Here is a 15,880-nt window from a genome sequence, read left to right as displayed (position 1 = left end):
GTAAACAGACCCTTTAAAAATAAAAAAAAACTGCCATGCAAAATCCAGAAGTATTGTAAATATTTGTATATTTATCATTTTATTTTTGTCCCCTCATGTCAGAGCTAGTAATCAAAATAGCTAGAGGGCGGATCTGCAGAACAGGGCAGATTAGCACGTCTGTGTGAAACACTACATAATAACTTCTGAAATTCAGGAAACAAATGTTCTTGTCACTCACTCTTACCAAATGAGATGTACTGCACTGATGCATTAGCAGGTGCCCAGCTTATGAAAGCATTTCACATCACCATTCGTACTGGATATCAGATACTGTATTAAAATGAGAAGAACATAGTTTGTATTAAAATTCATGAGATGTGTACACTACATTGCATTGCAAGGAATGAACTGGATTTATAAAGCCAGAAGAATGTCCTGATTTGGGGCACCTCACACACACATTCATACCAAGGAGCCAGAAGTGGGAGGAGAAGAGGTGCTACATGTACATATAAACTTCACACAGACAGTCACCCGGTAAAGAATTTAGTGTTTCTCTTTTGATTTGTTTCTCTCTAGCTGGCCTAGTGATCATTTTATTGACAGTTAGTTTCAGTTAGCATTACACCTCAAAGTGGCATTATATAGACAAAAAGTGTGATTACAAACTGTTCCAAAGCTGTATAGCTAGCTTTATAGTGTAAAGAGCTTTTGGTTTGTACTTCATCACGCATCAATGATTATAAATGGGGTGCAGTCCACGCTGTGCAGTGACAATACACCCATCAAAGTACAAGATATTGAACATTGACACTGAAACACAAAGTTCCTACTGGTAGAACTACTTTTCAGCAGGTATTTATGTGAAATACCTGCATCTGGCCATATAAAGCAAAATACCACAAACTCACAATAGGATAAAATTATTCATCCTGTGTGGGTATTGGATTCAGCCTTTCTTTAATGAAAGAAAAATACTTTATTTTCCATGTTCATTCAGATAAGGGTTTGTAGTATTGCGACTACAAACAGTAGATTATACTCTGGTGAAAAAGCCATTGACTGTTAAGTAGCTTTAAAACTGAGAAGTTGTAAATTTAGGGACTTGTCAGAGATAGATAGCTCATCAGTCATGTAATACGAGTACAGTTTGGTGGTGTCAAAATGAAATCCTGGGCATGAAGTGTCAGGGTGAAACCAACAAAGAAAATTCAGTTCCTACTTGCAGTCCTATCATTGTCTTTGTAAATGAGCAAAATTTTAAAGAGAACTTTGCATGTTTTAAGTAAGTAAGGCCTGAAAGCCACTCCTTTAACATTTTAATATACTGTACAATACAGTAAGTACAGTTAAAGGATTTTTGTTGAATTGACAAAAATTCTAAACTATGTAAGTTCTTTTTAGCCCTGTTGGATGCACAGGTATACAAAATATGGCTCTGATTCAAGTAGAATGAAGTATCACATTAAATAACCTTCCTCATGTTAGGCAAAAAAATCACCAAATGTTTTAACCTTATATGCCTTCTGCAGAATTATTTTTTGATTAAATGCATTGTTTTCATGTGGTATGATGGCATTTCCGTGTCTCCTTTAAAGGTTCTGAAACCCCCTCCAGACTTCATCTTTCGGGTCGTGTCAGGTCCTGTTGTCTACACTGCAGTATCCGTTGTTAATGCCTTGCGCTCGTCTGCAAAAAGTTCCTCTGCCATTCTGTCTGTTACTCCAGTAATGGGTGTTCCAGACCACCAGTTTCAGGTTCACTCAGGTAGGTGTATTAAAGCTTCCATTTAATTAAGACCTTATACAATAATTTAGACCTTATTGCTTTTTCTGAACAAGATGAATTGGGAAAAAATAAGCCAGTTGGCATTTTATTTTTTCACTTGTATTAAAACACAATAATTCTACACAATAATGTTCTGCTCACTGGTTATGTGTTACTTGAAAAGGATAAAAATCCCATAGTGCATTACTGGTATTTAGAGACTTAACTTGAGAAAAGCATCAGAATCTGCATCTGTTACTTTTACATTACATTTTGTATGTTGTATATTATTTGGGATTACATTACAAATGCAAGGAACAGGACAGCTTATGGCTCTACAGAACTGTAAGATTTCAGGTTACCAAAATGCATGGCACAGTTCAGGAGAGAAAATTGTTTGAAAGTTAATTATGAGATTGTTGTAAATGGTTTATTTGATAAGTTTGATATGACAAAGCTTTTATAGGTTATGAAGGTAATGCAGTGTGAAAAACTGCATGTTACATCCCCTTTTCCAAGTAACTAAAGAAGTTTGCAAAAATGTGGTCACAAGTTTAAAGCTGCCTTTAGGTGAGTAGGTAACATGTTGCAGTAAATTCTGTCACATATTTTGACTAAAATGGTCACATACAACTACAAAAAAACAAACAGTTCTTAAATAGGCTTCAGAGCTGCAGGTAAAAAAACTACTTGCAGCTGATTTTCTCCTGGTTTCTATAACACTGAACTTCCCCAACAGTGTTCTTAAACCCTAAACACCACCTGTATCACCACCTGTAATTAATAAAGGCAGCTTTAAATCACCTGTAATGGCTACATGGTTACATGGACACACAGTTTTCACTGTATTCAGCATAACCGCACTACTTGTATATATTGCATACACCATGGACACATAGCAGCTCTACTCATATTGAGTTTTATTCCATTTCTATTACATCTACAGTATTACATCTATTATTATGTAACCTTATTTTTTGTGATTTTTTGTGATTTCTGTGATTCTTGTGATTTTTGTGAGCTCGCGGAAAAGACATTTCATTGCCAGCAACTACTGCTGCACGCCGTATTGTTGTGCATTTGATAAATAAACTTTGATTTGATTTGATAAAGAATTCAAAATATACCAACATTCTGTAAAACTGACAAGAGGACAAACAAACAATACATTATCCTGCAGGATTATTCCCTCCACAAACAACATGTAGCACATGTACAGTACCATTCAGAATAACCCTTTTTAGCCACTTCTGTTGGTGCTGAAAGCTCTGAACCTTCATTGTTCACATGGGTGTATTTTCATACTAGTATTACCTTCTTCATAGTTCATATTATGTGACAACGGGCTTGTCACATTAAATTATTGTATGTAATATTACAGTCCACACCAGATTGTGTGTAATCCACAAATTGTGTAATCCGCGGTTAGAAAATGGATAGGTGGATGGGTAGATGGATTTTTGTGTGGAATTCGAGGTGGGAAATGTAATCACATTTGCATTTGTGATAAGCTAGATGTGGGTTAACCAAAAATGTTTCATCTCTATACGAGGAATTTGGAAACTCAGCGGTTTGATTTTTTTTCGGCTGTACCTTGCATTTAAAAATGATATCTACTGTATTACAATTAAATCCATGCTTGCCTTAAACATTTTGCATAAAGCTTTTCTATTGAATCTAGGGAACATTTTTTAATTATATTTTGCTGTGGTAGCTCTGAAATTCAGCCATACCTGAGAGTCTTCTATATTGGAAGTTTGATTGTGAGTTTCAAATGTACTGGCTTATTTTTCAATCATACAGTATGAAGTGAAAAAAAATATTTTCAGTCAAAATATGAAAATAATAATCTCATAATATTAAAATTAACTTGCAATTAGTTTTTCAATAGGTTTGTTAATGTAAACATAATTTATACATTATGATAAATTGTAAACACTGCAAATGTAATTTGTATTTTCACAAACAGAAACACTGTAACACTCTGGACTCCCAGCTGATAATACTTCTAGCCTTTCCTCTTCACAAATAACCTACAACTTATGATCTATGATGGCTGATAAAATATATTCTTCTTAAATATTCTGTAGCAGATTTTGAATGCTGTCACATCAATTTATCATTTATAAATAGAATGTGAAGAAAGATTGGATGCCGAATGGTGTGTGGGCCACATGGTGCATTCAAGTCACGTTCTCTCAAGTAAAGTGATTCATGGTGGAAATGTTGCACAAGGATCACAGGAATGTTTCCCCATTCAATTGATAAAACAGTTTTCAGATGTGATACACAGTACACATCTACCACACTTGTTTCATGGACAGTTAATTGGCACAGGTATACTGCCAGCCTGCTCATGATGTTGATCTCAGATTGATCAGGTCTTGACCATTGCAGTCAGAGGACATACTGTGATGAAAAGTTCAAGAAATAGATTCCAATATCAAATAAAATTAGAAACACCAAACCCACCCTGAAAGGTAATATTAACTGCCCCCCCTCCACATTTAATTATGTTTTCACAATAAGGATAAAGTCCTTCGATTCTTCAGGGAACACCATTTTCTATTATTAAATGAAGAATCAGTAAAAATGTTTTTTTTTTAATTCAGTTTTATTTTATCATAAATATTTTGAATGGAGTTGCTCACATATACAAAATACTCAGGCACTGTTACAGGATAATAGATATTAGGGTGTTTTGGTGTTTGAATTAATTTCTAAATTTTATTGGCCTCTTATGTTCTTGGTACACTCTTGGAATACATTTGGAATGTGAGGTGCAAGAACATGTACTTAAAAAACCGTCATAAAACAAAAAGGTATTGTGTAAAGGCATTTAATATTTTTAACTTGTATATTTTGTCACCCAAATCTTTTTTTCTCACTAGTTCTTCAGTTTGTTCCAAGCCATGTTGATGTGAGGTTCTGTAACTTCAGTGAACGGATTGAGAAAGGGCTCATAATGGCTTTCTCTGAAGTACGAAGGAGATACCAGGAATCGCCTGACTTCATTGTGCACGTAAGAGCTTTATGCCTCCTATTTATAGTCTAGCAGTCTAGCAGTTAAAATGCAGAAGTAAAGATTAAATGTAAAAGACTGAATTTCTTACTAACCTATGGCTTATGAATGCTAGACTAATATTAATATAATCACTCTAATGATTAAGAATTTATTTCTTTATGTAGATGGATATGGTGGTCTTCCCCTCTGATCTTTTGTGATGCTTTTGCAGTTTGTATTGAATCAGGGATCTTGCTTGTACCTGTTCAATAAATTGTTCAATAAACACTTTATAATAATAAATAACAATTTAAGATAATTGTTTTGACAGGGTTGTGGACAGGAAATGTATGGGTTTCTTGTGAGGGGTGTTACACAGTGCATTCATATATAAACAGTTACAGATTGATTAAAAACCTGTTTTTGCATTTTTTTGCTTTGTAGATCATAAACATTACCATGAATTTGCCTAAAGCTCAGAAACAGCTGCAGAGGGTGCCAGTGGATATTATCTTTGCTATTAGAGACTCCACTGGGTATCTGAATGGCTCTGAAGTGAGCAGCCTCTTGAGAAATTTAAACATGGTGGAGTTCAGCTTCTATCTGGGCTTTCCTGTGCTACAGATTGCGGAACGTAAGTGAAGCTTTTCACTTTGTCAAGAGATTTTGTATTGTTAAACCAGGTAATTTATTTCAATACATATACTGTATCCCTCTGGAACTTGGATTATCTCAACTTGTTTATTTGTTACACAGCTCCAGAGACCCAGGGATAAACACATTTTAATCTTATTCACAAACTCTCATGGCTAAGCGACTGTGTGCAAAGATTTGTGACCAGGGTTATTACAGGCAGGGGGAAACATGGGGATAGAAACTCATGTGTTCTATTGAATTGTTATTGCTGAAATTATAGAGGCCTGACTAACTGCAGCTGAAAGATATTTTGAAATTTGGTGAAGTTGTTAATGACATGCATTTCAGTGGAAGCAATAATATTCAAATCACTGGAGTCTTTTTTGGTATATTTTTACAGCTTTTCACTATCCAGAATTGAATGTAACCCAGTTGTTACGATCTTCTTGGGTTAAAACAGGTAAGCTGCCCTAATGCATTTTTGTCAGGTTTTGTGTTAGACGTTTAATTAAAAATGGCACATTTTAAAAATGCAGAACATAGCTTTCGAGGTAAACTTTCAAATATTAAATGCCTTTGGTACTAGAATACCTAGTACTTTAAATTCCCACTCTTTTTAAAGCTCTTGTGACATATAAGGCAATAATAGCATTTAATGTTTCTATTACTGTATATTAACAGTGAGTTCCAATATTATTAAATTTTAGATTCCCAGGACACTAAATCTTAGTGGTTATTTATCCAGTTACATTATTAAGGTGTCATGGTTAAGTTCATATGTTTTTAATGTGGGTATTGGGACATTAATAAGAGTTTTACTTTGGCCAGCTGTAATTGTGGCATGTTTGCTTTATGTTTCAGTTCTGTTGGGAGTAATGGAGCAGAGGGTGAATGAGAGGACATTCCAAGCCAAGATGGAGCGCAGATTAGCCCAATTGCTGGGAGAAGTGCTTGGCTCTGCTCGTCGTTGGAAAAGAGCCACTAATGTGGGGAATAACAGTGTTCAGGTAAATTGCACACACTGTCGAAACCACTTTGTTGTCTTTGAAACCAGTTATTTGTAATGTAAAGTGTGATACGATTTACTGTAGGTGGGGAATCAGGGAACAGAATGATAAAAAAAATTAAAAAGGTGAGCATAACAGGAAGACTAATCTTGAATGAAAGCTTGCTGGACCAGAAAGCATTTTTAACAACCACACTAAGTAAAGCAAATAGCAAAACATGCAGTACTGGTAGAGGAATCACATTCAATATACTGTTTTAAGTGTTTCCATCCGTTTTCTAACTGCTTCATTCGATTTAGGGTAGCGGGGGAGAAATAGGCTTTTACCGGCAAACAATAATTGCAAGGCAAAATACACCCTGGACAACACGCTAGTCTATCACAGGGCACAGACACAAACATGCACGCCCTCACACCAGGGTCAATTTTCCAATAAGCCAAGTAACCTACCAGTATGTCTTTGAACTGTGGGAAGAAACAAGAGTACCTGGCAAAAACTCATGCTAGCACAGGGAGAATATACAGACTCCACCCAGATAACACTCTAGGTTCAGAAATGAACCCCATGCCCCAATGCTGTAAGGCAGCAGTGCTAACCACTGCACCATAATACCACCCTTGAATGCTTCCAAGAAACGTTTTAAAATAAATTTTAAGAAGACTTTGTATGCTGGTTGCCAAATCTCTCAAATGTTTCAGAATAGCGATTGAAGGATTAACCAGCCTGTTTTCAGCCTACAGGTAGGTTATAAGGTGGAAGAGTTTTGTGAACTTGAAAAACTTAGAAAATTGATTTGTTCAAAATCCCAATTGTTTATGAAATATTCCACATGTGACAACACTTTATGTAGTTCAAATTAGATTTAGTTAAATATTATCCTTATAACCCACTTATGTATACACTTAATTTACACTTTTCCAAAATGATGTTTTTTGTTTAGGTCAGTTCTGAATTAATACTTCAAATTCATGATACTGTATATAACTCACAATCTTTGATTTCAGAGTCTTATTGTCTTGCTAATAAAGCTCTTTCTTAATGGCTTTCTTTCACACCTGCTCTTTTTCTGAGATAATCCAGGAACAAGAGCTGGTATCCATGACAACATGGCCTATTCATGTAGATGTCTGAAACCAAGTCTAATTTTAAACAGCCTGAAACAAATTCTACTGCTAATAACAGATCAATTATTTATAGCATTTCACTGGCAGCAGAAGGCATTTCAATTGTATTATATATTTTCACATCCTAGAGGCTGGCAGAGTGTAATGATTTTTTTTAATGTAGATAGCTGTCACAATGACTCATACCCCCATGTTTTACCTTTAATTTTGGATCAAGTGACTTCTTGAACTTTCTTTTTTTAAAATAAAAAAATGTTGCTCCTATTAGCATTATCCTCTAGGAATTGTTAAGAGTTTTTACCTCTCAAATATTAAAGTGGCCACGGTTAAACACCATGTAGCCAATCAACTCAAAACATAACATTGAGCTGGAGAAATAAAATTTTGGTTCATATACAGTACCATAAATTGCACCTGTTCAAAAACTGTTTTTCATATACAGTGGTGTGAAAAAGTGTTTGCCCCCTTCCTGATTTCTAATTTTTTTGCATGTTTGTCACACTGAAATGTTTCAGATCATCAAACAAATTGAAATATTAGACAAAGATAACACAAGTAAGCACAAAAATGCAGTTTTTAAATGAAGGTTTTTATTATTAAGGGAAAAAAATCCAAACCTACATGGCCCTGTGTGAAAAAGTGATTGTCCCCCCTGTTAAAACATAAATCAACTGTGGTTTATCACATCTTTGGAAAGCTGAGTTCAATTTCTCTAGCCACACCAAGGCCTGATTACTGCCACACCTGTTCTCAATCAAGAAATCACTTAAATAGGACCTGCCTGACAAAGTGAAGTAGACCAAAAGATCCTCAAAAGCTAGACATCATGCTGTGATCCAAAGAAATTCAGGAACAAATGAGAAACAGAGTAATTGAGATTTATCAGTCTGGAAAAGGTTATAAAGCCATTTCTAAAGCTTTAGGACTCCAGCGAACCACAGTGAGAGCCATTATCCACAAATGGCGAAAACATGGAACAGTGGTGAACCTTCCCAGGAGTGGCCGGCCGACCAAAATTACCCCAAGAGCGCAGCGACGACTCATCCAAGAGGTCCACTTTATCATTTATGCAGTATGCCTATTCCAGAGACACATTAATTGTTGATAACTATGCGGGGAGAGCATGTAGATTCCAAAACACTCTATGGCAGCAGAAGTGAGCAATTACCTGCTCAAAAATGAATGTGTTCCCAAAAGCATATACTGTACAATTTTCGCAACATTTGCAAACATTCCCGATACATAACCACATTATGTACTCTACATTGTTCTATTTTGTCTTTCAGTGAAAAAAATGACCGTGGGCACTTTTCCTTCCCCTTAGGTTGTTTAAGAAAAACTCACTCTTAATGGGCTAATCCTTCAGTCATTCTCTCTGATGCAGTGCATCAGCTGGTAAGGTGACTGAGGGTGACTAAAATTATTTCCCACTGCATTCTGGGGAATGTAGTTTTGACAAGAACATCCATCTTGTCTCCATCTATCACTCTCACAATTCATCATGCGTGAATGAGTCAAATTAAAAATATATTGTGTTTACAAAGAAAGTGGATTACAGTACAGTTGGGTATGCATGATTAGCAATACGGGGTCATTGTTATGATTTCTTTATTGTTAGAAAATCCCTGAACTCGCTCACTTGTGGTTATTTTGGAAACATTTTGACATGTTCTTTTAACTACAGTACATTGTTGTTGATATTGTAGCAATAGACAAAATGAAACGCTTGGAGTTTGTAATGTAGGGCGCTTTGAACGAGTTAAACTTTTATGTAGGACAAATAAATGTATATCCCAAAAGCTATACTGTAGTGGCAGTACAGTAGCAATTTGAAATTATTCATTGTTATTAATAAATCACTTAGCTTCGAACATGTTGTGATATGTTGTGATATTTAGAATGTCATATTGACATCAAAAATGTCAATATAGTGTCCATAATATTTACTTTTTTAGGTTTTGAAAGAATTGTTTATTTGTTAAAGGAAATCTCTAATGGTTATAGCTGGGTTTGAACCCCCTACCTCCAACATGCAAGGCACACGCCTAATCCGTTACACCATACAAATAATCACGTGGGAATAAGTTAAACTGATGCATACATTTACAAAGAAAGTGTACTACTGTGATAATTTGAGTTATATGAATATAATTATATAGTTATTAATTTCTTTAGATATGCGATTCCATATTATATTCCCTATTAATCAAATTCTAAAAAATGCATTTTTTTACTGCGATAACAAGCACAAATGTTCATAGGAAAGGTTAAAACATTATAACTTTTTACAAAGTATATAAAGTTAATATAGTCAGAAGGAGCACATAAAAATAACCACAGTATGTAACTGAATGAAGGACTTTGATGCTTAAAATGTTTAGGAAGAAAGTGGAATACTGGTGTGTATTTTTTATTTAAACTACCAATACCAGCCATCTACAGTTTACATAATATGTTTATGTTCCTAAATTAATATCATTTATGACCTTCAGACACATTATGCTCCTCTTCTTTTTATACTCAACTACCAAAAGTAGTTGTAAAATTCCATATTAATATTCAATATTAAGCGGATGTACAGTAAAGAGATGCACAGTAAAGAGATTAAATGATTAAATCATTTCACTAACAACCAATGCACCACGAGTGCCCCTGTCGGTCATTTTGGCCAGCCAATCACATGCTGCAGTACAATGCGGCGAACTGTGGATAATTTCGTACGGTACGGGATTGTACCGTGCATTTTGAATGGCTGCAGCTGTACATCAATACACATATAATACTGGGGGAAACAATTATAATTTTAAATTATAGAGATGGCTCCACAGCCAAAATGCTGGTTGCCTGTTTCAGGTCTTAAAAAAGCAGTTTTTTTTAATTTCACATTGGCAATACAGAAGAGGATTGAAAGTTAAGATGATTATTTTGATTTCTCATGATTTCTTGCTGTAGGATTTTTATAATAGTCATAATGAATACTTCCAAACTCAGATTCAGATTTACATGTAGTGTAGTAATCCCTAATTATACCATTTTGATTACAAAGTGGCATATCTCGCAATTACAGTACATGTTCTTTCAGCTTGCATTGTAAATGACATTTACGGTAACATTTTTTAACATTTAACATAAGAAAATCATCAACTGAAATATGTCAATTGCATAAGTATTCATGCCTCTGAGTCAAAAGGTAGAAGCAACTTTGGCAGCAGTTGTTTACTGGGTGATGCACTATTTTGTGTAGAGCTTGCATCTGATGCAATGCTTTGAATTTGGATGAAAATGCCATCCAGGCCGGTTTTGTGGAGTGATCAGGATATTTTTGACATTTTCTGCAATCTCAACCGTTGAACTCTAAAGGTGCAATGGGCTCTGGATGCTATTACTAACCTCCTTGCTGGCTGGTCAGTTTGGAGCGACAGTATGACCAAGGCAGTGTTGGACGATACACTTTCCACTTCTTAATGAAAGTGAATGTTCTCGAAGAACTGAATCCTGCAACATTGTTTTAAAAGATCCTTGATCTTTTTGTTGAATCTTTGCTTGGTATTCACTACCTGACTGAGGGACCTTATAGAAAAAGGTGTATATATTCTGACACCATTTGAATCAGTATTATTGCATACAGAGGACATTCAGATGAATGTGTAATTTGTATGTGTAATTTTGTGCACCTGATCTAGCTTTGGTATACTGTAGCAAAGGGGTGAATTATTATGCAGTCAACATGTTTTAGATTTCAAAGGAACAAGTAGTAGGTTTATTCCATGCTGAAAAGAGAAGAAAGAAAACACAACGTTTCGTTGACACCTGAAAAAGGTTCCATAGCCGAAATGTTGTTTTTTCTTTTTTCTTTTTTCAGCATGGAATAAACCTGTTACTTGTTCCTTTGCAACCTACGCATGCTGATGCAGCTACCCACCTGAAATATTTTAGATTTTGCTCTTACATTGGAAGAAGTTAAAAAAACTGCACTCATAGTGGAACTTGTGGATCCTCATTCCTATTGAGAGGGGATGTAGCGCCATCTATGACTATTTTGTGGCCAGTTGTAAAAATGAAAATTGAATTTGGATGACTATTCTCTTCCATGTCTTAATTGTTATGGATTGGCTCCGCGGTCCATCTTGGGCGTTACGTTAGACCCTATGGGAAGCGGTAAGGGCTGAAGGAAACGGGAGGCATACTGTAGTTCGGGAAAAACACACATGGGTTTTATAGTGAAACAAAGTAACTGTGACAGTTCTTGAAACAGTGAACAGGGAAACAAAGACTGGTGTCCAAATCCGAGCAGGTCCAAAGGAGGGTCAGGGCACAGTCCATGAGTCCAATACCATCAGATCCATCCTCAGAAGACACAAGGTTAAAATCCCCTGGAAGGGGAAAACACTAACACAAGGAGATCCTGGGATCACGGAGTCAGGTCCTCCAGGCCCCAGGCTCAGAGGTCAGGTGATGAGGCCTATGTCCTCAGGCATCCAGCAGCCTGGTGATAGGCGGGCCTCCCAACATTTGAACCCTAATGCTGATCCCTGAACACTGGAGGCATTGGGAATAAATAAAGGGAGACAAAACAAGGCACACATGGAGAACATACCAGGAATCATGCAGAACTAATGATGGGAGTAGTGGAGCATCCTCTATGGGAGGGATGTCGATCATGACATTAATGTCATAAGCCTGTGAAGTTGCCTGCTTGGTTGGATGGAAAGATTGCTAGCATGCCTAACTTAATGTCTCTTAGTGCCTTCATGTCTCAATCAGTTGTACAAAGGATTCAATGTATTACCAGTAGATCCACAAGCAGTTCAGAAACCAGAAATGTAATAGTTAGAAAACAGTGTATTCGCACACCAGATGTTGTAGTGTCACCTTTTCCCCCAGATTGTAAGAACCACCAGACTTGATGGCCCCGATAACCCGCTGGAAATGATTTACTTTGTGGAAGGTCCTAATGGGGAGAGACTGGCTGCTACTACCACCTCCAGCATCCTCAACCAGATTAATGTCCAGAGGGCTGCCATTGTCCTTGGTTACCGGGTGCAAGGGGTCCTAGCTCAGCGTGAGTATTTGAAAGGTTTAGCTATTTTAAAGGAATGTATGGGAATTTCAGAAATAGATCCATGAGCTGGAAAGGGATTTTGTCTTTGATTAAATTGGAAATTGTAATGATACTCCAATATCCAGTAATACGGTATATTTATCCAAAATTAGAAGAAGGCTCCGTGGCCGAAACGTTGTGTTCTCTTTCTTCTTTTTTTCAGCATGGAATAAACCTATTACTTGTTCCTTTGCAGCCTACACATGCTGATGCAGCTACCCACCTGAGCTACATCTTATTTATACAGCTAAAATGGAGAATATAAAACTGATTGTAGCTAGAAGCTCGATTTCATATCGACCATATTTAATATGAACCATTTGTTCTACAGAGCAGTAGGAAATATGTTTTCTTATTATACTGTAGTATTATATTCCTTATTATATTATTGGTGGGTGACATTTTGGAAATATAAATACATGAAATGGTAATTCCATTTGTTCAAATCTCAGAAATCTGAAAATGCTCCTTGTACCTTAAAATGTCCAGCACCAACATGGCATTAACCAAAAAACATAGTAGCAGTATTTCAGCACTTAGTGTAAAATTGTGGGTAATTACATATCAATATACAGATTGATAACACCTAATCAGTTGTTAAAAAAGGTACACACTGTTACGTTTGTGCACTGAAGCATAACTGCATGATGTGTTTAGTGAAAGTATATTCTCACTCCACAGCTGTGGAGAAGATCACTGCCCCACCATCTGAAACACAGAATAATAACCTCTGGATCGTTGTGGGTGTAGTGGTCCCTGTTGTTGTCGTCATCGTCATCATCATCATTCTGTATTGGAAACTGTGCCGGACTGACAAGTTGGAGTTTCAGCCTGACACCATGAGCAATGTTCAGCAGAGACAAAAGGTGAGCGGTGTCTGTGAGTTTAGGACTTAATTCTTGGGCTTTGTTTCTCTTACTCTTATTGTTCTGTTTCAAAGAACTGTTTGTACTGGATTCATCAACATGTTGTGCTGCCCTGTTTAACATGTGAGTATCTACAGTGTATGCGCAGTGTACAGTATAAGTCAGAAGACGTCATTATACAGATGCAGCCATTCAAAATGCCCGGTAAAACCCCTTACTGTGTGAAATTATCTGCAGAACAGCACGGAATACCGCAGTATGTAATTGGCTGGCCATAATAACCGACAGCCGGCACTCATGGTGCATTGGTTGTCAGTGAAACGATTGCTTCATTTAATCTCTTTACTGTGCATGTTTAAATCCGCTTAATATTGAATATTAATATGGAATTTCACAACAAATTTTGGTAGCTGAGCATAAAAAGAAGAGGAGCATAACGTGTTTGAAGGTCATAAATAAATATTAATTTAGGAATATAAACGATTATGTAAGCTGTATATGGCTGGTATTGGTAGTTTAAATAAAAAATACACACCAGTATTCCACTATCTTCATAAACATTTTAAGCATCAAAGTCTTTCATTAGGTTAAATACTGTGGTTATTTTGGAAAAAAAAAATATGTACTCTGACTATATTAAGTTTATATACTTTATAAAAAGTTATAATGTTTTAACCTTTTCTATGAATACTTTCGCTCATTATCGCAGTAAAGAAACGCACTTTTTAGAATTTGACTAATAGGGAATATAATATGGAATTGTCTATCTAAAGAAATTAATTATGATACAATTATATTCATATAGCTCAGATTATTACCGTAGTCCACTTTCTTTGTAAATATCTGCATCAATTTGACTCATTCACCTGCGATTACTTGGAAACTTTTTGCCTGCCTTGTTCAGTTATAGCTTAAGTTGTCAAGCTGTGTGTTGGTGTAATGGCTTTGGCATGTAATTTGCATGCTAGAGGTCAGGGATTCGAACCCAGCTCTCAGCATGAGTTTTCTTTTAACAAGTAAACATTTCTTCGAAAAACTAAAATAGTAAATATTATCGACACTATATTGAATTTGTTGGTATTTCTAAATATCACAACACATTCAAAGTTAAGTGATTTATTAATAACAACTAATAATTTCAAACTGCTTGTATTTTACACTTATATTTTGTTGTTTTCACAACCTTCAATTTATTAAACTTCTATTTTTGAGACAGGGTGTTCCAGACCTCTGTTTAATTTCTGAAACTCCCTCTGTATTCCATGTTTTAACCTTTTCTATGAATACTTGCGCTCGTTATCGCAGTACAAAACCTCTTACTTTTTAGAATCCTCTAAATAGGGAATATAATATGGAATCGCTTATCTAAGGAAATTAATAACGATATTAATTTAAGGATCTAAATATACTGTATGTATTTATATAGCTCGTAGTATTACTGTAATCTGTAATTTGACTCATTCATGCATGATTACTTTCTTAATATCCTTAAGCTGTTCGTCTCAGCTCTGTTTCCAAGCAGTCTGTTGGGACAGCTGTTTGTCAATAGGGGTTCTGGCTAGGTGATCCAAGTTCAACACCTGCTCAGGGCACAAGTTTTTCTTCTAAGAAAAAGAAACATGCTAATACGTTGGTGTAACAGTCCGGGCGTGGCAAGCTTCTAATTTCAACCCGACCACGGCGAAAGGAACCCTTCTTTCATTTGAAGACAATGAACATATTTTAGCCCTGAATGAATTAATAGCAAACATGGTTTACATAAAAGACATTTTTCCAAGAAAGTTTAGCCTTTGTCACTAATGAAACCACTAAATAAAGACATAAATATAAAAATCTTAAGATTTTTAAAATACATGACTTTGCTAAAATTTATTTGAAAATAAAAACGATTACAAATGCCAGGGGAGAGAGAGAACAGGGGAGGGATGTTGGTTTTGCATAAGGGGCGGGGCTATGGAAATGAGGTCTGTTTGGGAATGTGGAGTTACATGTTCTGGCTGTTTGTGAATTATCGTTGTTGAGTATGGAGTGTTGAGGTATTGATTTTGTGTAATGCTTTATGTTGAAAATTGAGGTGGATTTTGTTTATGATAAAGAGGATAAACTGGGATGGGAGGAGGGTTTGGTTTTGCATAAAGGGCGGGATTATGATAATTGGAGGAATTTGCAAGAGTATAATGGTTTGATATATTTGATTTTGTATTGTGGTTGTTATCTACGTTTTTGGTTGGTATTATGTTTATATGGTTGTTTTTGTTGGTTGGTTGTTATTATGGTTATTAATAATACGATCTATAGTTGAAATCTGAGCCTAAATAAAAAGAAAAAGCAAGTGATTAGGTTTATGAGCAATCTAATTACTTATTTGTTTAAAACGCTATATAAAATAAAGT

The 15,880-nt window shown here is 35.7% G+C and overlaps 1 protein-coding gene across 1 annotated transcript in view; it reads left to right on the top strand.

Moving 5' to 3' along the window:
* LOC148829210 (UPF0606 protein KIAA1549-like) overlaps window positions 1-15,880 on the top strand; it is a 76,790-nt gene that overhangs the window by 19,131 nt on the left and 41,779 nt on the right. Inside the window, exons 6-12 of the mRNA XM_088922584.1 lie at window positions 1,581-1,749; window positions 4,641-4,771; window positions 5,198-5,387; window positions 5,790-5,849; window positions 6,251-6,396; window positions 12,405-12,582; window positions 13,303-13,487. Of these exons, the coding sequence (XP_088778710.1) occupies window positions 1,581-1,749; window positions 4,641-4,771; window positions 5,198-5,387; window positions 5,790-5,849; window positions 6,251-6,396; window positions 12,405-12,582; window positions 13,303-13,487 (1,059 nt within the window). The remainder of the gene's footprint in view (window positions 1-1,580; window positions 1,750-4,640; window positions 4,772-5,197; window positions 5,388-5,789; window positions 5,850-6,250; window positions 6,397-12,404; window positions 12,583-13,302; window positions 13,488-15,880) is intronic.

Source organism: Atractosteus spatula, chromosome 8 (genome assembly GCF_055471065.1).
Source record: "Atractosteus spatula isolate fAtrSpa1 chromosome 8, fAtrSpa1.hap1, whole genome shotgun sequence".
NCBI lineage: Eukaryota > Metazoa > Chordata > Actinopteri > Semionotiformes > Lepisosteidae > Atractosteus > Atractosteus spatula.
The sequence above is the reverse complement of the archived record's forward strand: the minus strand, read 5'-3'. Positions and strand labels throughout refer to the sequence as shown.